The 24,149-nt window shown below is 44.5% G+C and overlaps 1 protein-coding gene across 1 annotated transcript in view; it reads right to left on the bottom strand.

Moving 5' to 3' along the window:
• LOC146789753 (multidrug resistance-associated protein 1-like) overlaps positions 1 to 24,149 on the bottom strand; it is a 621,679-nt gene that overhangs the window by 125,805 nt on the left and 471,725 nt on the right. The window contains exons 23-24 of the mRNA XM_085632086.1: positions 6,057 to 6,367; positions 4,689 to 4,888 (exon numbers count right to left, since the gene is read on the bottom strand). Of these exons, the coding sequence (XP_085488212.1) occupies positions 4,689 to 4,888; positions 6,057 to 6,367 (511 nt within the window). The remainder of the gene's footprint in view (positions 1 to 4,688; positions 4,889 to 6,056; positions 6,368 to 24,149) is intronic.

Below are 24,149 nucleotides of genomic sequence, written 5' to 3'. Positions count from 1 at the left end.
TTATTTTCTGGTGGATGTTAGAGCTTGGAACAGACTGAATGACATGTCCATAATCCCACGGGACGAAAGTGACCATAATCCCCTGTGTATGGAATTACATTTATTAAATACCCCTAGAGAATCCAAAACTGGGGGGGGGGAAATAACCCTGGACATTGTCGTATCGAACAACATGCGACATGTTAAATGGGATAGATTTATAGAGAAGTTGGGAAATTTCGAGGACCTTAAGAAAGCGACTATCTGTGAGGTGGCTAATTTAGGTTCCAAATCAACTAATACCAATTTCCATTTAACTATGCTTGAGGCCCATAACATCTTTTTCACAAAACTCCAAGGGTTCTTTATGAAGCCCCCCAGCAGTGGAAAAGCTATTAAGGGATGCCCACCAGAGGAGGGATGGTTCAACAAAACCTGTAAAATACCTCGCCAGAACTTGAGTGTTGCTTTGAGATCAAGAGTTGCGGAAGATGTGAGGTCAGCCAGGAAGCTATATAGACAAGTCCAGTTAGTAGCTAAGAAGGATTGGGATGAGAAACAGTGGCAGGATTTGAAATATGCATGCTTGGCCAAAGACCAAAAACGATTTTGGGCTACAGTAAAGTGGGATAGAGGTGGGTCTGCACCTTCCCCTCAAAATAATGTGGCAAAAAACCAATGGGTAGACTTCTTTAAACCACAGTACGCTTCTGCCCCATCTGTAGGAGAGCATCCACTTCCCCCTACCATCTATTTCCAAACGCAGGTGTTTTCAATCAAAGAAGTCAACCTAGCTTTGGATAGTATAACAGTGGGCCGTGCACCGGGAATGGATGGGATACCCGCGGATGTGTTTTTAACAGACAGATCATCTTGGTGCCAATATTTTCAATGGCTAGCCAACTCAGTAGCCATGGGTGCACCCATCCCTTCTTCATGGAAAGGGGCGGAAATAATCCCGGTCTTCAAAAAAGGGGACAAATCACTCCCAAGTAACTATAGACCTATTAGTCTCATAGATTCAGCACAAAAACTAATAGGTCGACTAGTGCAAAACAAGTTACAATCTTGGGTTGAAGACAATAATATTTTATCACCATATCAAGCTGGGTTTAGACCTTGCACCAGCTCTATTGATCAAGTTTTTTTACTTTTTAGCTCTTTACTGGAGGAATGTGAAGCTGACCAAAGGGACCCTCTATGCGGTCTTTATAGACCTGAGATCAGCCTTCGACCTGGTGCCTCGCTCTAAACTTTGGAGGGTTCTCGCCCAAGCAGGTATGGCCCCGGAATTACTAACCTTACTCGTCCGCTTACATCAGAACAATTATGCACAAATTAGATGGGGAAGTCAGGGGGAGGTGACTGACCCATTTCCTGTCGAACGTGGTGTTCGACAGGGTTGTGTCTTGGCGCCCACGTTGTTTTCCTTGTACATTAATGGGATAGTTGATCACCTTGGTTGTTCCCCTACGGATGCCCCTATACTGGCAGGATCCAGAGTGCCTGTTCTCATGTTCGCGGACGACACGTTGCTGGTTTCGCGAACTCCAAGCGGATTACAGAAAGCGTTAAACATATTTGCTGATTTCTGCCAAGAACGGGGCCTTGAGATAAATACCTCCAAAACTAAATTTATGTGTTTAAACCAGCGACAAAATTTTAGAGGAGTGATAAAATTTAATGGTATTCCACTAGAGCAGGTTGAGGCTTTCACATATTTAGGAATATCCCTTCAGAACAATATGAAATGGTCAAACCATATTGACATGACTGTCTTAAAGTTCCACCAGCTAGCAGGTGCAATTATTTCCAAGCATAAATCCTCATTGACTAAGCCAATTAGGCCCGCCTTGGAAATTTACAATATGAAAGTTATTAGTGCATCGCTGTATGGCTCGGAACTATGGGGCTTTGCTAACCTGAATTGCTTAAGGCTGGCCGAAAATAAGTTCCTACGTAGCCTAACAGGTGTTCCCCAAAGCACTCCAATGATTCCATTAAAATACGATCTAGGGAGGAAAAAAGTTGAAGATCTGGCGCGACTGCGTCCACTTTTGTATTGGCGGCGGATTATGACAACGCCAGAACTTGCACACTACGCTATTGCCCTGAAAGATATTATTAGGGCTGACTGTTTTCACTCCATTTCATGGCTCAAAGATATTAAGAACTTGCTTATAAAACTGGAGCTAGGGCACCTATGGAATGATCTAAACGGTTCAAGTATTCCATCAAAGACAATCCTCAAGAAACTGTACTGGGATATGACTTTGACATCTGCCTCTTGTGCTGGCCAAGACTCCAACTTGACTGGCCGCTTTCTTGATATCAAATTCTTACCATTTTGTGAGGCATTTTGGGATATTATAGAGAAGCCCATGGATAGGAAACTGTATTTCCAGTTCAGAACTGGGTCTCTCCCTGTAAAAGCTTTTACCCATAAATGGTCACCTTCCCATGATGATAAATGTCAATATTGTTTAGACCTGATTGAGGATATCGGTCACTTGTTGTTTGTGTGTCCGTTATATATTGCCCCCCGCCTTAGGTGGTTAAAGCCAGTATGTTTAAATTTGGGAACACGTAGCTACAAGGAAGCTCTAAGAATTTTAGAATCTGATTGCACCCCCTGCTTGGCTATTGCTGTTGCTAAATTTCTGGGGTGGGCATGGATATTACGTCTTCGTGCCCTGAAATCCCTTGAAATTGATCAATGAATGTTTTGTCACCAAGAAATGTCTAATTAACTTTTTTATTCAGTATTTGATCTTTTTAAGATTTTTTATCCACTGATGTCATTTTTATCTGATGTTATTCGCCAGCATTATGATTTAATGTATTTTTATTACATTTTAGCTTAGTATTTATGAAATTGTTAGGATGTACCTGCTTTTATGACATGCTGTCGAATAAAGCTTTTGAAACTTGAACTTGTATCAGTATCAGAGGTGGGGGCATCCTAGCCCAGCTGAACCGTGGCCTTATTACTTTGGAAGAGTGGCACTTGCTCCCAATCTTTGAATAATACATTTAACCTTCTCTAATGAATAGACTTTAACATGTTGTTCTTTGTTCTTCCCATTTGCATATGAGAACATTATCATTATGTTTTTGTACTAAAACTCATGCTTTATTCTTGTCTCCACTCAATGAAACTCTCCTGTGTGAGGTTCAGACTTTTTATTCATTGTGTAATGGTAAGTTGACATATTTATTCTCCAAATACATTTTGATGAGTTTGATAATTCTTTATCGTTGTTATCGTTATAAAATGTGATTAATTCATGGTAAGTGGGCACGGACAGGCAACACACTCTCCATTTATTCTTTCAACCACCCACGTCCCACATCTACACTCCTTTCACCTCTGATTATCACTAAATATGGCAGAAAGTGGGATGGATGCAGGCATCTTGGATGTATATCAACATCCTCATAGTGCCATCTAGAGGTCAATGCATGGAGCATTCAGTGCGGATTGTTACAACTGAGTTCCCATCTCAAAGGTTCTAACTCATTTGTTGTCAAAGGCTAAGCGTTTCACAATTCTTCATTCTCTGGCAGCTTGACAGCAGGTCCCTGCAGACTTCCTTGACTCATTCCTATTGTTTAAACTTTGCAGGTCCTTATCACAGTATGAACTCCAGCAGACGTGCCTACAAATCACTAGGGGCAAGCCTGCTATCCAGGTGGCCTAATCTGAAATCTTTGCCATTTTATCTCAGCAATGAGGACTACCATAATCACTGCCATCCTTTCACTTCAAGAATAATTAATTGCTGGACATGCTTTAATAGTGATATTTTTCCCATGTCCCCTATTCACTATACATATTATGAGTATCAATTTACGTTAATCTTGATGTTTGGGGTATAATATTTGACTGGATTCATTATAATTATATTAATCTTGTATTCTTTACAGACACTAGATATTTCTCTAACATCTCTTGTCCTGAGGATGGCCTGCAGATTTATTCTTTAGAACTGAACATCGACACAAAGTGGACTTATTTGTGGGATATTACAATTGATTGTTTTTCCGCTTGATCTAATTATCAACAGAATACTTGTGCATATGTTTGTTTGCCACTTTTATATAGTGTAAAGTGCTAAGACCGTCTAATTTTTGTACTCTTTGCACAATAACATTTTTGAGCACTGTACGAGAACACTTGGATATACTTAAATACGCGAGTAGTATAAATGTGAATATATCAATCTGGCTCCAAAATTCTTTCTTTGCCTGCTACATCACCAAGTATTGTCTTGTATATTTTCATATATCAAAATCATAGTATATGTTTGCACAATTGGGTTATTCAAAATGTATTCTATTTTATCAAATATAACCTTAATAATTGTTTGGATGAACCACTATATGTAAGACAGGCCCAGAAGTGCTATCAGCACTACAAACTAATGTAATTTAATGTTTAATTTTATTGTATGTACTTTATGAAGTGCGTTCACTCAGCATAGTAATGTGGCCCCTGCTGAAGTATTTAAGCAAAATTATAGTCCCCCTCACCTTACAGATGCCAAAAACTGAACTGAGTATGGGGCTTAAGAAGTGGGGTCCCAACGTTACAACACTTTTGCTAATCCACCCTACAAACCTGAGCACAGAACGCAAGGGTTTCAAATTGTGAAGAAGCTACAATCCTACATTGCAGTAGTTCAGATTTTATTGAACAGAGACATTACCTGTTTGCAATAAAACTGGAATAGTACAGTTTCTGGTTGGTATCCAGTCTGCTGTGGTTCCCTTCAATAAACCGTCCTTGCTCCTTGAATGCTCGGATGACACCAACGCCTTGCAGGGTTTCATTAAAATGAGTGTACAGTGGCGATTTGCTGACAGACTCCAGCCGTTTGAGTTGCCGTGATGTGGCTACAAAGAATCGCTTAGAAGGAAAACAGCAGATCAGCAAATCAGTTCATTGATAAGTGGCTCAAATATCCAATACCTGATAAAAACAAATGTATGTATATTCAGAACAGTCTATTAAATTTGGTCTAGGGGAGGTTTCAAACAAGTGGGCATTTGTTGGAACACCAGCATTGGCTTCTTCTGTTAGTAATACAAAGAGCTATCTTGACTATCACACAAATTAGTATCAAATAAGGGGCAACATTAGTGGCTGCATACTAAAAGGGTCTGTAACCTGTGGTAACTGTCCTTGAAACCACTGCTTGTGTTCTTGACATGATAATGGTATCTTCAAATATACAATGGAGCACACCGTCCAGGTATGCCTGAAGGTCCATACGTGGCCCCCTAGCAAAGAAACTTGTATAAGCGTATATAGCAGGATGAAATCTGGAGTATAATGTTTCCTGTGTACTGACTGTGTGCTTCAACTACAAACGCTACAGTAATTTTGTTCTGGTTTCCTGAACAAGATCCCATGTTGGAGTTACACTGAAGTGGGTTAGAAAAAATCCAGATCCTTGATAGATTTGCCTTGGCCCTCTGACCCAAGTTACTAGCCTAGAATAAATGAGCAATTGGATTTCCCATATGCACCGTGTTGCCGAGATCATAAGGACAGATTTGTATAGAGATAACCAGATCCTACCAGAGACTTCTTGCCAGGGTATTTCTACTTTATCTGATCGTCCGCTTTTCTCTGAGGAGTCACAGTCAAGACTGTTATATTTAAAACTAACCTAGTCACTAAAACAAAGTGTAATTAATATAGTAAGTATATTTGGATAAATGTAGTCCCTGGCCTCACGGATAGTCTTCTTATGTTGCCTATCTGTTGCTTCTTATTTATATCTAACTCTGCCATGTAAAGCACTCGGCTACCTACTGGGTCTGGTTCGCACTATGTAAAACTGCAAATAAGTAAATATACAAAAACTATCAGCTGTCCTGCTAAGACATTTTTAAGACAAAAGCATAGCCGAGAAGCTACTTTTTTTTTTATACATGGGCATTGTCAAGATACTGCGTATTAACTACAGATGTATACAGGGGCAACAAGCATATGACAGTTGCTGAGCGTGCAGAGGCAAATCATTAGTGCTGCAATGAAGAAGTCAAAAAGTAAAACAAGGACCACTCACCTGTAAAAAGAAGTACAGCAGCCCCAAAGGTATGAAGGATACTGCAGCCAGAGGGGTGGCTACTGTAATGATAAGTAGGATCTCTAGGATAGCCAGGAAGAGCATTATGGCCATCATCAGCACCTGTGGGATGACATTGTCCACTGTGTCCATCTCTTTGGCGAAGCGATTTGTCAAATTGCCACTGGGGGTCCGCTCAAAGAAACTGAGTGGGCACCTCAAGATGCTATACAGAAGATTGTGGTGCAGCTGTTTCGATACCAGTATTCCTCCAAGGATAATTGCGCCTGTAGCGATAAATATACCTAGAACTGAACAAGGGAAAAATAATTAGTATTCTATATCTAATTCGCATATTTAATTTTTTTTAGCCATCAGGTCTCCGGGGCTGATTATAAGTCAGGTGGAGTGGTACCTTTGATTCCCATATGACCATGTGCACATTATCACCTATTTCCGACGGAAATCCTTCCTGCCAAAAGCAGGAAGAATTTCTATGTGGAAACGAGCCAGAGACAGAGAGAAAACATGCATGAAAGAACCTGGTAATTTCTGGACCCATAGGGTAGTCTTCATTCAGTGCCCAAAACATGCAATTTGTAATCGAGCAATCAGCGTACTGTACAAACAAAAATACACTGACACTGTGCCCTCTATGAAGCAGTGCTTAATTGGAGCTGGTGGTTGCACTCATAATTGCGGACCGACACTTGTTTATCAGATATTAACGAGTGCAAGAGAGAGAATTCAATGAAAAAGAAGAGAGCAGGGATGAAAGCGAAACTCTAAGGGTGAGAGAAAGGTGCAGAGAGCGTCTAGGGGAGGATTACAGAGACATGAGGTGGAATTAAGACTACGCAGCCTTCGTATTCGGCACGCCGATCATTGATAGTGTCGGCCACAAACTTCTGAGCAAAACCTCGGGCCCTGGCACTTCTCATTTATAAATTAGGCACTTCTTTGAAGCCACTTTATATCAACACCAAACATCAAGCTGCTCAGAGTATTAGAAGTGCTGTCTATTCATGTGCTACAGTTACTTATATATCATGTCATAAATTGTACTGACTGTTCCACAATTATAAAAATCAATATCCATTCTACTATTACCAGCCTATGGCAATACCGATAAACATTGAGGAATGCAATTTCACGAAAGGATTTTGCGTTCCTGAAATCACCTTACATTCACCCACAATTGCTAGCAGTTAGTGGCAAAGATTTTGATATGAAACTTAAAAGCAGGAAAATAAAGTCACATGGATTTTTATTTTAAAAAGCATTGGCAGGGCCAATAGGTTTCGCTTCTGCAACATCTATTGGTTTTGTCAATGTTTTGTTTTACATGTTACTCAGCAGCGCAAGCTGCTGTGCAGCATGGCTTAAAGCTAAAAAAAAAAAGCACTATGACGTGGTCAACTCTGGCCTAATCACTGCACTTATTTTCAAAAAAACTCTAAGCTACGTTGTACAGTATGTTAGCATGCTGTGCAACATGTTTTAAAAATAAAAGTGTCCCAGTGTAAGTAGTGCTCATGTAAAGCACTCCAGTTCCTTCAGGTTGCGTTTGCGCTACATTAAAGCACCTAAAAAGTTAATTAAATAAAACTTAAAGACCCTGATTGGAAATGCAAAGAACATGAGGGAGGAGGGTGAGGGGCATGATGAAAGAGGGTGTTCGCCGAGAGGGCTGGCGGGGGGAAGGGATGTGGTGGGTTAAAAGAAGAGGGGCAGTCAAAACAGCAGCAGATTTACACACCGTAGTGATGAGAAAACGGCTTGAGATGCACTCTTATGGAGTGCTCGCTAAGTGTCTCTGTGAAATGTAAGTGATACTCATGTAAAGCACTCCATTCCCTTCGGATCGTGTTTGTGGTACATAAATGCATAAAGAAAAATGGGAGAAATATTAACCCTTTCGCTGCCAGGCCTTCCATCCCCCCCCCCCCCCTCGGTGCAATGCCCTTTTTTGACTAGGCCCCCATAACATTTGTCTAAATAAGGTATGCACCCCAAATTTGCATCCTTTTCTTTCAACATCCTGAGGATTCTAAAGGTACCCCAGGTTTGTGGATTCCCCAAGAGGGGACCGAGAAATTAGGCAAAATACAGTTAAATTAGGCTTTTGGGGGGAAAATGGGGAAAAGTGTGCTGCAGAAGACAGCATCTGTTTTTTTCCCTGCAAATGATAGCAACCAAGGGTTTGTGGTGCTGAAATCACCATCTTCCCAGCTTTCAGGACCAGACAGACTTTTGTCAGAAAACCAAACTTTTCTACACAGTTTTGGCATTTTACTGGGACATAGCCTATTTTTCCTGTTTTTTGTGCTCTCAACCTCCTTCCAGTTAGTGGTAGAAATGGGTGTAAAACCAATAATGGATCCCGGAAAGCTATGCATTTCTGAAAAGAAGACAACATTCTGAATTTAGCAAGGGGTTATTTATGTAGATCCTTAAAGGTTTTCCTATAGAAAGCAACAGTTTAAATGGCAAAATATTGAAATTGAGTTAAAAAGACTTCTTCTAACTTTGCTATATTTTTGGAAGCAATAAACAGTTCTATCCGTGGCACCCTTCTGGTTATGGGGATATATCGGGCATGTAGGTTCACCAAGAACCTGAGGTACCCAGAGCCAATAACTGTGCTGCACCTTGCAATGTTTTTTCATTGTGTACTGGGTATACAGCAATTCATTTGGTAAAATATAAAGAGTGAAAAATAGGCATCAAGGAAACATATGTATTTCCGAAATGCAAACAAGATATGGAGTTTAGAAGCAGTGGTTATTCGCACATCTCTGAATTTGTGGGTAGCCATACTAGCATCTGGCTTAGGGGGCATTTTTCAAAATGTCTTATTTTTCACACACTGTCTTACATTTGGACGGCAGAAGTGCATAGAAAGACAATCGGTAATAACACTTGTTCTACTATTCTGTATTCCCCTAAGTCTTACAATAAAAATGGTACCTCACTTTTGTGGGTAGGCCTAGTGCCTGCAAAAGTAAATAGCTCAAAATGCAATGTGGACGCATCACATTTTTCCACTAAAAACATTCCCTTTTTTTTAATGTGCTTAGCTGTGGATTTTTGGCCCTAGCTCAGCTGGCAACTAGAGAAACCTAGCAAACCTGTACATTTTTTAAAACTAGACACCCAGAGAAATCCAGGATGTGGTGACTTGCGTGGCTTCCACCAGAATCTGTTATCCAGAATCTCTTGCAAACCTCAATATGTGTTAAAAAAAACCCACATTTTCATCAAATTTCTGTGATAGAAAATTCTGGAATCTGTGGGAAGCCACAAACTTCAATCACCCAGCAATCCCCCAAGTCTCCCGGTTAAAATGGTACCTCACTTGTGTGGGTAGGCTTAGTGCCCGCGACAGGAAACGGCCCAAAACGCAACTTGGACACCACATTTTTCCACAGAAAACTGACCCTTTTTTTGCAATGTGCCTAGCTCTGGATTTTGGGGCCTAGCTCAGTTAGTACCTAGAGAAACCTAGCAAACCTGTACATTTTTTAAACCTAGACACCCAGGGTAATCCAAGTTGGGGTGACTTGTGTGGCTGTCACCAAGTTATGTTACCCAGAATCCCTTGCAAACCTCAAACTTTGTAAAAAAACAAAACATATTTTCCTCACATTTCTGTGATGAAAAGTTCTGGGATCTGTGGAGAGCCACAAACCTCCAACCACCCGGCATTCCCTAACGTTTTCCAATAAAAATGGTACCTTACTTGTGTGGGTAGGCCTAGTGTCAGGAAACGGCCCAAAACGCAATGTGAACACATAATGTTTTCCAGTGAAAACTGACCCTTTTTACACAATGTGCCTAGCTGTGGATTTTGGACCCTAGCTCAGCCGGCACCTAGGGAAACCTAGCAAGCCTGTACATTATGTTAAAGTAGACACTTAGGGGAAACCAGGATGGGGTGGCTTGTGTGGCTCTCACAAGGTTCGGTTACCCAGAATCCCTTGCAAACCTCAAACGTTGTCCAAAAAAACACATTTTCCTCATATTTATGTGATGGAAAGTTCTGGAATCTGTGCAGGGAGCCACAAAATTCCAACAACCCAGCATTCCGCCAAGTCTCCCGATACAAATGGTACCTCACTTGTATGGGTGGGCCAAGTTCCTGCAACAGGAAATGGCCCAAAATGTACTGTGGCGACTTCAAAATTATCGATCACAAAAAGACATGGTTTTGCGAGGAAGTCACCTGCGCTTTTGATCTCGGGCTTGGCGGCCATCTAGGGAAACATAACAAACCCAGACATTTCTGTAAACTAGACACCTGGGGGAGTCCAGTGAGGTTTGGCTTGCGTGGATCCCCCAACATTTTCTTACCCAGAATCCCCTGCAAACCTCAAATTCTACAAAAACAAAAATGTACATTTTCCTCACATTTCTGTGTTGGAAAGTTATGGGATCACTGAGCTGACACAAATTTCCTACCACCCAGAATTCCCCCAGGTCTCCGGATGAAAATGGTACCTCAGTTGTAAGGGTGGGCGAAGTGCCCGTGACAGGAAATGGCCCAAAACATATTGTGGAGACATCAAAATTATCTATCGCAAAACGACCTAGTTTTGCAAGGGGGGCACCTGCATTTTTGTTCTCACGATTGGCATTCATCTAGGGAAACCTACCAAACCCAGACTTTTCTGAAAACTAGACACCCAGGGGAGTTCAGGAGGGGTGTGGCTTGCATGGATCCCCCAACGTTTTCTTACCCAGAATCCTCTGCAAATCTCAGATTTTGCAAAAAAAATCTAATTTTCCTAAAATTTCTGTGACGGAAAGTAGTGGGATCACTGGGCAGACACAAATTTCCTACCACCTAGTGTTCCCCCAGGTCTTCCAATAAAAGTGTTTAGTGTGCTTTCTGCCCCACTGAGGGGGGGCGGATTGGGGTCTGTTGCCCCCATCTGCCCCTGGGGGGGGCAGAAAGTCTGTGCCAATATTTTGGAGGGGTGGTAGCATTACATAATGCCCATTTAGGGCAGCCGCCACCTCTACATTTGCGTACCAAAACAGATCCCTGGTGTCAGGTATGCTTTCTGCCTCCCAGGAGATCAGATTGGGGGCTATTGCCCCATCTGCACCCCGGGGGGGGGGGGGTCAGAAAGACTGTACAAATATTTTGCGCATTTACAATGCCCTGGTGTCTAGTGTGCTACTGCCCCCATCTGTCCCCCAGTGAGGGGCAGAAAGACTGATCTTTGCCAAAAATTTAATGGGGGCCGCTCTCCCCTCACCTGGTGTATAGTGGGTGGATCCCTGGATGGGGATCGCCCCCCTGCGGCAATCCCCAAGCAGGTATCCACTTGGGAAGGGTCCTATTGGAAAGGGGGAGGTACTCCCCTTTCAAATGATACCTCTCCAGTTTGCCTACATGCTCGGGGGCCTGAGATAGTCCCCTGTACACGTAGGCAATGAAACTGAAATGAGCAGCTCAGCTCATTTCAGTTTTGGTTTCAGTATAATGACGTCGGCGCGCACTGTCCGCCAATCGTCACTACACTGAAACAAAAAAATAAATGCATCAGGCAGCTAGAGAAGCACTTCACCAGCTCCCGGGGCTCAAAGAAAATAATAGAAATCCCTCTGTTGTAATGGTTACGTCCTTGGCACAGCACCACCGAAGCTGAGGATGTAGCCATTACATCCTCAGCATATAAGGGGTTAGGAGATGTAGACAGCCAGCTGCACCTACAGATTGAAGGCACAGAGGACTGGGGGCAGAGGTCCAGCAATGGAGGAGGTAACTGGGGATGTTGGGAGGGAGCTGGGATGGAGGATTTGCCGCAAAGAATGTTAGGGTCGGAAGTTAAGTGAGCTGGAGGATACCATTGAGAAAGAGCGGCAGTAAATGGGGCACTCCAGAGGCGTCCTGGTGTGATGACCTTGAATGGAAGAGAACAGGGGTGCAGGAAGCACAGGCTCATTAGGTGTCTGTGAAATGTAAGTGGTGCTCATGTAAAGCATTACAATACCTTGGGGTTGTGTTTGCGCTGCATAAATGTGCCCCCCCCCCAAAAAAAAGTAAAAGGCCCTGAATGGTGATTAAATGTTAAAATGCAATGCAGTGCAGGAAGACGTCAAACACATGCACTTGTATGGAGTGCTTGTTCGGAAATGAGAAACACAAATTGAGTAGCCAGTGGAAGGACACCAGTAGCCTGTGAAAGCAGACAACGTGCTGGCCAATCACAAGCATATAAATTAGAGTGACATTGCAAATCAATGAATGGTAAGTTCAGGTAAGTATTGGGTGGGTTCAAAGCCCCTTTTAAGATAATTTTCTTAATGCCAGAGATTTCACAAGCGCTGTGCAGGCAGACCTAAAAAAGGAACAGCATTTCCATTTTGTTAGATGTCCGTGATAATTACTACATGTGGAGGGTGTCTATTTAGTCCTGTGCACTGCTTGCTGCTGAAAGGAGCTTTCCCAATTTTGCTGGCCTTCCATGCTTGTGTTTCCGCTCTAATGTATTCCTAGTTGCAATTTATTTTATTGCTGACACCTGATGAGCATGCCAGTATATGAAATAAGATACGATACCAGGCACAATGTGATTTCTCTTTAATAAGACATGCATTTTCTGACTTATAGGAAATTAGTAACAGCTGGAATACTAATGTGCCTGGAAGCCATAGAATTAGGGGCTATGGAAATGCCACTTTCTCAGTGCAGCAACAAGATATTTTCATATTAGACCTCAACTGTCAACAAGTGCAGGCAATGATCTGGGTTTAATGTGCCAACAAATAACACCTAAGTACATAAAAGCCAGCAGAAACAGAGATGCATGGCTGTAGCTATAAAGTAGTCCCTCATGCAGATGAATGAAAAGCTTGAGGGGAGCCTGAAGAGGCTGCATACAAACAGCCAATAGCATTAGGTGAAATATGGATACTCCACTGGGCTTAGCCAGTGTCAGGCCAATGGCTTAAAGATGCTACTTGAATAAAGCAAATGTTTAAAAGGAGTGAACCCGAAGTCCACTTCAAGTATACTGTAAATAGGGGGTGAGGCCAAGCAACATGGCCGACAGGACGTGAGCCCTATAGCTCCTGGCCAGTCATTGAGTTAAACCTCACTAATTTATTTATTTATTTATGCATTTTTATAAAGCGCGGACTTTACTCGAAGGTGTCAGAGTGCTGTACAATAGAACCAGTTACGTTACATGAGAGAAATGTTACAAAATAGAACGTACAAAAATAGCAGGACACAGAATCAAACACAGCAGGCAAGAAAAACACAATATCAAACACAGCTAGCAAGGAATGTACAAAAAATAAATAAATATAACACATTTACAATGACTAACGAACTTCCTGGCGGAGTCTGAGAATGAAGGAATTCGTTCTGAAAGTGTCTTTGGAATAGAAAAGATTTGAGGTTTGCTTTGAAGATCCGGATGGAGGTGGTGGCACGGAGCAAAGGAGGAAGCGAGTTCCAGATTCTCACCGCATTACCTGAGAACGATTGAGCCATAAATTTTTCCCTTTTGAAGGAGGGGGGCTCAAGCAGGAACTTTTCCGCATTCCGAGAAGGTCTCAAGCCTCCAGACAATTTCAGTTTATTCGCCAGATAGCGAGGGGAGGAAGAGTGCAAGGCTTTGTGGGTGATGCAAGCCGTTTTGTAAATAGCTCTAGCCTCGATGGGAAGCCATCGGAGAGAAGACAGGATAGGAGTTATGTGGTCACTTCGTTTGGACCCTGAATTGAAGCGAGCTGCTGAATGGAGGACGGATTTAAGGGGGGGAGAGGTGAGATTTGGGAAGGCCAGTCAGAAGAGAATTACAATAATCCAGTCTAGAGAGAACTAGCGATTGGACCAAGGTTTTTAGGTCTTTCTCCGGTAAGAACCGACGAATACCCCACAGAAGGCGCAGCTGATAACCATCATTCTTGGCAATGGAGTTGATGTGTGAGATTAGGTTGAGTCTTTTGTCAATTATGACACCTAGGGATTTAGCGCAGTCGACAATGATGGGTTTACTGTTGAGTAAATTCAGCTGATCCATCCAGGATTCAACAGGAGGCGGGGAGAGAGAGGTAGAAAGGAGGAGGAATTCAGTTTTGGAGGGATTGAGAATGAGTTGGTGAACTAACATCCAGTTGTGAATAGAGTTGAGAGTAGAGTTGAGTAGTGAGAGATCTTGAGAGGAAGACACCTTGAGGTACCTTTGGGTGTCATCTGCATAGAGATGGTAGAGGATTCCAGATTTGCTTAGGATGTTCCCTAATGGTTCCAGATAGAGATTAAACAGAGTGGGTGCAAGGATGGAACCTTGAGGGACGCCTTGACCAATCTTTAGTCGAGACGAGAGACCGTTCGCAATCTTGATCATTTAGGATCTGTACGAGAGGAATGAGGCAAACCATTTAAGCACTGTACCTTCCACGCCCATTCTCTGTTGAAGAGTGTTAAGGAGGGTGTTGTGATTAACAGTGTCAAAGGCTGCAGATAGGTCAAGAAGAATCAGAAGGCACGATTCCCCAGAATCGAGTATATGCAGCGCATCATCGATCACTCGCAGCAGGGCTGTTTCAGTGCTGCAATTTTGAATAAAGCCAGACTGGAACACGTCAAGGAGATTATTGTCCATAATGTGTTGGGAAAGTTGTTTTGCAACACATTTTTCTGTGATCTTTGAAAGAAAAGGGAGCTTGGTGATGGGGCGGAAGTTATTGAGGTTGTTCTCATCTGGGGAGGTTTTTTTAGAAACCTGCTCTTAGCGTAATGAAAGAAATCATCCTTGCGACATTGTCAGTGTGGTGTACCCGAATCCTGTTGATACATGATGAAAGCCTACCTTTGAGGGTCCCGGCCTGAATGAATCGGGTGGACTGTACCGGAGACAAGTATGTGGCCTGCACACTGCAGCAGGATGTAAGCCGTGACCTCCGGTAGTGAGTGACGCAGAACGCCTGACAACCACGGGTGATGTGCTAATCGGTGCGAGGCCCGGGGGACAAGCTACTTGCCCTGGAGCTACCCTGGGGCCACACCGTTACTGGACGAGAGGTGAGGGGGCCCGACAATGGTGAAGCTGCTATCTAGAGACGCCCAGGGGGCACCAGTGTGGATGGTTGAACCTGGTCTCCACTCCACTTTCAGCTAGGTGCCATGGGCGCTGAACTGGCTGGTGTATACTAGGGTCATGAGCCCATCACTCCGGTCACGGAGGACGTTGGAGGGGGGCTGGTCTGCTGCGGTTGAGGTGCTCCGTCAGCAGCATCAAAGAAGCAGCCTTTTGCAATCCTCCTGTCATGGGCATGCACCATTTGATGACTGCTGGGGGCCGGAGTTGTTGCTGATGGTGCCTATGTGGTGGACCAGGGCCCGATAGAGCGGGAGGGTCGCCGGTGAACTGTGACCTGTGGGGATCACTTGAGTACCCGCAACCTGCATCACAATCCAGCAGACGGTGGACCTGTGAGCAGTGCTTGTGTAGCGTGTGGTGTGTGGTGCTTCTACTAAAGCTGAGCCAAGGCCCTGGGAACTCTGCCACAGATCTGGCCCTTGGGATCATGCAGCGGCCCTGAACTGGTGGACCAGTAGGCTGGAGTGCAGTGGAGAGGGGGGTTACTGGGCAGCACCAGCAGTGATCCTTCAGCAAACTAGATGCCTTACATTGGATGGTGTCAGGGAGCCTGTCTCTGATGGCCCCATCAGATGGACGATTTCTGGCAGGCCTCAAGTCGCGCTGCTTGGTTGGCCCAGGTGGAGAACACTATTAGTTAGTATGCTGCGTCTCTATTGTCTGCTGGGGGTAGGCTGCCTCAGTCTGGAGGGACATTGTTGATGCTCTAGTGGTCCGGTGTGAATGGCCTTCCCCTGGATACGGACTGCCCATCACACTCCCTACCCCTAAACTGAGAAAAATCCTAACTTTAAGACTTTCGGTATTCACAGAAGGGATTTAGGAGTCCTAAAGTTAGGAGTCCTAACTTTACTACTCCTAAACTGAGAAAAATCCTAACTTTAAGACTTTCGGTATTCACAGAAGGCATTTAGGAGTCCTAAAGTTAGGACTCCTAACTTCTGTGAATACCAAAATGGTAGTAAGTTTAGGATTTTGTCTCAAGTTACTTCTGTGAATTTGGCCCTCTCTTATCACCTTAATTCCTTCCAGCTGGGGAATGTTGATGTACAAGGACTCAGTGTCCAACCACACCAACAATTCCATCTCCTGATCAAAATCAGTGCCTTCAGTTTGTACAATCAAGTCGCTACTGCCATGAACGTAGCATCTGGTGTTTTTTGCAAAGTCCTTTATAAACAAATAAATGTACTTGCGCAATGGCACAAGATTCGAGCTGCAATGAATCCAATGCATTTAACAATGGAATGTAACGTATTTATCAAAAATGATTAAAATTGTCTGCAGTGGAACTATAACTTAGGAGTATTCTTTGACCAACCTAATGAACAAAGGAACAATTGATACACTAACCCCTGCATGGGACTCATTGTATTGCACATAAGGGACGCCGTTCCCAGGTTGGGAGGGTGCTACACTTCTAGTTACTAATGTTACCTCATATTATTGTAGAAAACATTGTATGCAATTTTAATAAGTGCTATAGTACTTTTTAACTGATGTACTTATTTAGAATGTGTGTTTTTTATTATTTTCTGTTGTTTAGATTATGTTCAGACATACTAAAAAAGTCTAAGTCATCTCAAAGTCACACATGCATCTTTTCAACAAATGCCAAGCCATTTAATTTGATGCTATTGTCTACATCACTGGTTCCCAAATTAGAAGCAGGCTATAAGAATAGTTTGTTAGCAAAAAGCAGCCACCCTATCTTCTAACTTCATCCCATGATGTGTTTTGAAGTCAGTTGTAGGTTTTTAAAGGAGGTTGTCCATTCCTCTGAAGGTATCTAGATGCTTTTTGAACTTTCTCCCAGATAATCCTGATAACCACCGATCTTCAAGTGTCACTCCCACACCTCTAACCTGAACAACCGCCTGGCGGTTCTGATCAACCCCATGCTCTTCCTCTCACCCGATATGGCATCTGCTATGGCTGCATAACAATCTGTTGGCCCCTGAGTGATCTTCGTTCCTCCTCATCATACTACTCACCAGATAACCTGAACAACTACTCAAGTTCCATTGAGTGTCACACACCATCTGTCAGACCAAAGCACTGGAATGAATTATCCACACTATGACTGAGGAACTTCACACCTGAGAGTCAGATGCAGAACGTGCAGTACTTAACCTTGCACAACAACTGGACTATGACTGACATCATGGATGTGGTGGCTCCCCTGTGGCTCAAAAGACAGAAAAACAAAATGTTCCATTTCTGGTACAACCAAAACCTAAAAAAGGAAAATGGCAATTCAGACTAGCGCAGAGAAGATGGAGACAAGAACCTTCTTCCCTATATCTAATTCAATTCCAAGAGTTGAGAAACACCTAAATGAAAAGAATCTGAAATGCGAAAACCTCATTATTCAGGTCTCAACTGGACAGTGCCAAAAAACATCTGGGAACTCTCTTTGAAATTATCAAGCAATAAACCCACCCTAACACTACCACCACTCTCAATGACATTTCCTCCAAAATATGTGAGAAGTTCTCAACCTTTTTTAAGAGACGATAAACAAAACTGAAAGCTTTATTGCTACTGAATGTGATGCAAACCAGACTCTGCTGTACCACCTACACCCCTCCCAAAAAGAACGCATACACTGAGCTAGTCTCAACTAACAACTACCCCCGCCCCAAAAGTTCAAAAAGTATGTTATAAGGAGCGCATTCAAAATCCTTGATGAAGCGGACATCCATAAGGTCATGCATTACTGAAACCCACCTCACACTTCACTCACTCAGTAAATTTGACCTGCTCAACATTTACCAATTCAGTTTCAGACCAGGCTACAGCATAGAAATGTCCATCTTACACATTGTGTATGATACTATTAAAATGCTGGGCGGGAGCATCTCCTGTGTTCTCATCCTTCTTGATTGATTCTTGATTGATTCTCATATTTCAACCATAGCACCCTGCTGAAGATAATCGAGCAAAGAATGGAGTTCGCAGGAAATGTGTTTAAGTGGTTCTCCTCTTATCTAGATAACTAAACTAACCAAACTAACCAAACTGGAGGACTCCTTACACAACCCATCTTAGGTGAGGCTAGTAGTCCCACAAGGCTCCACCCTCTCTCCCACACTCTTCAGCCTCTACATGTAGCTGCTAGCATGTTCTCTATCAATCATTCTAGTGTACCACATTTATGCAGATGACACTCAATTGTACCTAATATCTTCCCTGGATAACATTATTCTGCTCAACAATGCTTTGACAAAGCTCCAAGACTGGCTTGCCTAGAGCCACCACAAACTTAACACCCATAAAACAGAATTCTTCCTCATTGCTCCCCTTCACAGTTGCCCCACTGTACAGAAGTGGCTCAGCCACGTAGACACCCTGTTGTACTGGGCATTCTTTTTTAATTATTATCTATTTATTGAGTTTTCACAACAAATATAGCAACAGTACAAATTACATTTCAGATAATACTGCCTACAGTCCACCAGATAATAGTGTCATTCAAATAATGCAAGATGAATCAGGGGAGGGAGAAAAACTAACAGAGGAAGGGGTATAGGAGGAGATGGGGGAGAGGATAGAGGGTGGAGAACCAGGTAGCTAACTAGTAACTTGCCACCCAGAGGTTATCCCTCTTGCTAGATAGTGCTTAGGACTTGAATAAGCTCATCTATTCAGGGCAGATTGTTAAGGCGCCCATTGAACTCAGTGGGGCGTGCGGGCAAGCCGGCAGCATCTGGGGGAGATGCAGGCTGTGACGCTGCTCGCGGTTTGCCATCCTGACAAGAGATATCTTCTGTTCGGTCGTTAAGTGTCCTAAGATAGCTTGTAAGGGGAGTCCAAATGTCCCTAGGGCGGGCGCAGGTGGGCATCAGCTTCCAATAAGCGTCTAGCAACTCTTGACACAGAGCTGCATCATGCAACCATGCTTTCCTCATAGAAGCCTGACGCCTGTCCCAGTGGAACGCCACCCTACGCTTGGACAGCAGCATTGCACTTAGCGAACGGACCCCCAGGGGGAATCTCCCTGACATAGCCCAAAAAGGCAATGAGAGGCATATTGGCAGGGGTGTGGCGAGTAATGCTAGTAATATCTCTAAGCACTGTTGCCTAAAAGTCGCAAACATCGGGGCATACTCATGCCAGATGCAGAAAGTCCGCGTGTGGCGTAGCACATCCTCAACCAATCCCATCCTCTCCAGGTGCGAAGGTATATGATATAGTTTGTGTAGCAATTTAAAGTGGATCAGCCAAAGCCTGTAGTTCAGAAATAAGGCCCTAGATTGAATGCAGCAAAAAGGCCACTGTTCCTCACTTATTTAAATACTGAGATCCTCTGTCCAGAGCTGTTGCGCATGGGCGAGCCTAAGTGGGGCTGTTCTCTGCATGCCAGTATAAATGCGGTTTATCAAGCTGCATGGTGAGGGGTTAGTGAGCATGTCCTGCAGTATAGTGAACACAGGTTGAGCTACGGGGAAGGGGTTGTGGAAGTCACGTACAGCTGCTCAGATCTGGTGCTACACCATGGCATCCAGAAGTGATAGCGGGTTATCCTGAAATTCATCTTGTTATGTGACGAAGGAGTTGTCAGGGCATATTAATCCAAAGGAGGTGATCTTTAGCCATCTGAGTCACACCTTCACTCCAGCCGCCGAGGCCGCGGGGATCAAAGGATGTCCAAGGATGGGGACAGAGGGGCCATATAGATTTGGTAAGTGTGCCCTTTTTCTGCAGTTCCCTCCAAGCTCAGATCGTGCAAGCCACCGTATCCACCTGTCATCCCTCTCATCGAGGAAGGTCTATAAAGCACGATCTGCAGGAGACAAGGGGCCACATGGTCTGCCTCGGGGGCCGTATGGGGCTGAGACTGGATCACTGAGAAAATAAGTTCCATATCTGGCACCCAAGGCCACCCTGTTCAAAGGGAAGGGAGCGAAGCTCTCAAGATACATGTTGCGGTTTCATCAACCCAGACCAAATAAACCAAATGAGATCGAAGTTGGTATTGGAAATAGGCCATGAGAGGAAGAGGTAGATTAATAAAAAGACAAAGGAGCTTGGTGAGGACTACCATTTTGGCTATTGCCAGCCTACCAGTCGAACATACAGGCACACGGTCTTCAAGCCATGACATGAGCCAGCTTAAATTCTCCGTCCAAAGCACCATTGTACTTCGTCTCAGCCCAATCCTCAGGTTGCGGACTGATTTTGCAGCCCACACCACTGGAAAGTTAGGAGAAAATAATCTATGTAGTTTCAGTGAGTGGGAATAATATAGAGTTCACCCAATTGATATTAATACCTGCTATGTCCCCAAAATGGATAAACTCCAGAAGAAGCAGATCCGAGTTGTCCGACGAGTTCCACATATATACTGTTACATCATCTGTGTACACGGAGACAAGGAAAAGTCTAGGGTCTGAATGCAAGGCCTCGATATGTGTGATGCTGTCGCAGCCGGGCCGCGAACGGCTCCAGCGCAACAGCTAAGAGAATGAGGGACAATTGGCATCCCTGACAGGGCCCCCGTGTGACAGGAAAAGGGATAATATCAACTCTTTAACCCGTAAGGGGGCGACCATCAAGGTGTACAGCAGGCGGATTAAACAAATAAATCTGTGGCTCACACCAAGGTGCTCAAGGAGGTGATGAAGGTTGGGCAATTCGAGGGGGTCGGCGGCCTTGGAGGCATGAAGAAATGCAACTGCAGGCTGCAGGTTCAGGTTGAGATTATGGAGAATGACAAAAAAGATGCAAAGATTATGGGCTGTAGAGCACCCAGGAACAAAGCCGGATTGGTCTGGGTGGACCATGTGCGGAAAGAGCTGCAAGAGTCGTGAGGCAACACGTTTGCCAGGATCTTGTTGTCGATGTTTATCATGGGAAGTGGTCAACAGGACTCACACTCTTTAGGTTCCATGTCAGGCTTGAGAATGTTGACAATGAGGGCCTCTCATAAGGCAGTGGGAAGGATGCCTGTCAGCACCAATTCCTCATACATGTCGAGGAGGTGGGTGTCCAGCAAGGGCGCACATTCCTTAAAGAAAGCGGCAGTGAGGCCTTGTCACTGAGCAGGCTCGTTGTGACTTGGGTTATCTCCTCCACCGTAAAGGGCTCATCCAGAAAATGTCGGTGACCCTCCTCCAGCCAAAGGAGCTGCACAGAGTCAAAATAAGGAGCCAAGTTAGGGGAAGGTGAGGATTGACAGGTAGAATACAGGTCAGTGTAAAAGGCAACCATAATAAAGAAATTTCAACATAAAAAAAAAAAAAGATTTCAACATAAAAGTCAACCATGGTGCGCTGCACAACCACGTTCCCAACCTGCAGGTTTTGATTATCATCCAGCAGTTCGACCACATAGTCGCTCACCCAGGGCTTGTGAAGCAGGTCCACTAAGATTTTACCTTCTCTCTGTCCCTCCCCATACCGCCTGCCTTGGACTTCCTTTCTCACATAATGAGTCTTCCGGAGCGCCTCTTTCTCATACTCCGAAGGTTTACCACGAATGAACACAAGAAGGTCCGGCTCCCCAATATCAAAATAATGGAGCCGAATTTCCGATTCTGGGTGAGTCGCCCAGATTGTCCTTAACACCCCGGGAACACCTGGTCCCATAAGGCTCCAGAAGGAAGTTGCGAAGACAAATACCACGTGGCAACATCTGATAGGCACACCTGCAAGAGGACGGGGGCATTGTCAGACAACGTCCAAGCGAGATGCAGAATGTCAAGGGCCCAAGAAGCTACGTCTCTGGTGACGAGCCAGAAGTCTGGTAATATAGGTCCCTTCCGAGCTGTGAGAATTATTAGCCTGCCAGACGTCTGTCAGGTTGTTGTCGGTTAAGATTGCATGAAGCTGCACAATGGACTGAGGGTGAGGTCGACGTGTTTCAATGGACCTATTTGCAGAAGCATCCAGCACCACATTAAAGTCACGTCCCACAGCAATGCATCAGGTACCATGGTACCTACTAATCACCAGATCTCTGTAAAGAAGGCAGGATCATCTGTGTTAGGCCCATACACCAACACAAGTATCAGCGGGTGGCCTTGGAGGATCCCGGCCAGTATGACGTATAGGCCCTGTGGGTCACAGAGCACTAATCGAGTGCACTACTGCAGGCCCCTGCACAGAACGTCAGCCACTCCCTTAACATAGTTTGAATAGCAGACCACATGCTTCTCACCCAGGCAATGCACTCTCAACCGCGTCAAGGTCGGGGTCATCAAGTGGAATTCCTGCAAGAAACAAATATCAATATTATGGCGTTACAGGGAGGATAAGACCTGTCGGGCCTTACATCTGTCATTAATGCCCCTAATATTCCATGTCAGACATTAAATGAATGCCATCAGGGGGAGCAGCAAGTGTTACAATCAATCTTATAGGAGCAAATATCAGCATTGTATGAGGACAGACCGTATCCCTGTGTGTAGCAATACACAGGGAAAAATAAACAAACATTAAACCATGTCAAAACATAGCCCCAATACCCGCCTCCCACTTCGGGCCAAATATGACCAACCCATCCAACAAACTCTGGATGACAGTTAGCTAAGTCATACAGGGACTCATCACATGTGAGAAAGTGAGACAGCCTGGCTCTCTGCCAGCTCAGTAAGAGCCGGGTGGCCAGAGAGGGAAGTTGTGGCAGCAGCAGGCAACACAGCCAAGACAAGTAGCGCAGTGGAAGGCAACTGCCCTAGGATAATGAGCTGTAGAGGAATTTAGTCATGTGGCAGGTTAGGTATTAATGTAAGTCGCCGGGGTTCAGGTATGTTTAGTGTTGTCGGCTGCCGGTGTAAATGGAGTCAGAACATTCAATCATTATCACTGAGCCGGTCACAGCCCAACAGGCGAGGAAGCGCCCTAGCAGCTGGCAGACCCTTAGCGAATTTGGCGGCCCCCTTAGGATCTGCGAAAACATGTGTTTTGCCTTGATGCTGTATGCAATGCTTGGCAGGGTAAAGCAGCTGTTTTTGAAGAGTCCATTTCAGTGGGAGGAAATCTCGCTTGGTGGACTGAATGGCCATGGTGAAGTCCGGAATGAAGGAGACCTCATTGCCCTAAAACTGGAGCGGTTGACGTTCTCGGCAAGGCGTAGTGTAGTGTTCCTGTCTTGATAGTTCAAGAGCCTTGCTATAATGGGTGTAGTAGAGTTACCAGGCAGAGGACATGGCCCCAACGATCTGTGAACTCTTTTGACAATTAGCATGGGATATTGAAGATTGTACGTAGCAGATTTTTAAGTAATCTTTCATTCCGCCCATTGCAGGTGACTCTGGCACCCCAAAAATGCGTAAATTATTGCATCGAGACCGCGCCTCCAAGTCTTCATTCTTTGCTCGGATAATTCTTCATCTGTAGCAATCTCTCACCTGCTGAGGAGTTTGAGTTTTCCACCTTTGAGGTGTGGTGCTCTAGCCGCTACTTGTGCCGGTCTACCTTCTCTTTCAGGTAGTCGAAACTATCATTCAGCATGTCTATTTTGGCGTCAATGGTGTGAAGGCTCTGCTTAAGGTCCCTAAACATGGAGTGGATATTAGAATCTGGAATTGTGTCCCCCTCAGTTCCAGTGTCCTGTGCAGGGCCCTCATGCAAAGTATCCGCACCACGTGTCTATTTGCATGATTCAAAAGGCAGCTTAGACTATCTAGTGTCAGCCTTTCCCATTGTCTCCACAGTCAGGACCAAGGTCTCGGGGCGACAGGGAGATGCTTCAATGGAGAACGGGGAGCAGAAAAATAGAGTGCCACTGGCCTCCCCACAGGTATTAGGGCCCCCGGGAGCACAGGCAAGGCTGCCAATGAAACAGCAGAGCAGAGCCCAGGTTGCAGCAGACCGGTAGTGGTAACACTCGGGCGAGCAGACGCAAGGAATCAGGGCCAGGCACCAGGGGCAATAGAGCAGGGTCACTTAATAGATGTGGGGCTGTAGCTGTAGAGTCCTACCACACCTCAGGGGGGCATGAGAAGACACCTTTTTAGGGGGGC

Source organism: Triturus cristatus, chromosome 10 (genome assembly GCF_964204655.1).
Source record: "Triturus cristatus chromosome 10, aTriCri1.1, whole genome shotgun sequence".
Lineage (NCBI taxonomy): Eukaryota > Metazoa > Chordata > Amphibia > Caudata > Salamandridae > Triturus > Triturus cristatus.
The sequence above is the reverse complement of the archived record's forward strand: the minus strand, read 5'-3'. Positions and strand labels throughout refer to the sequence as shown.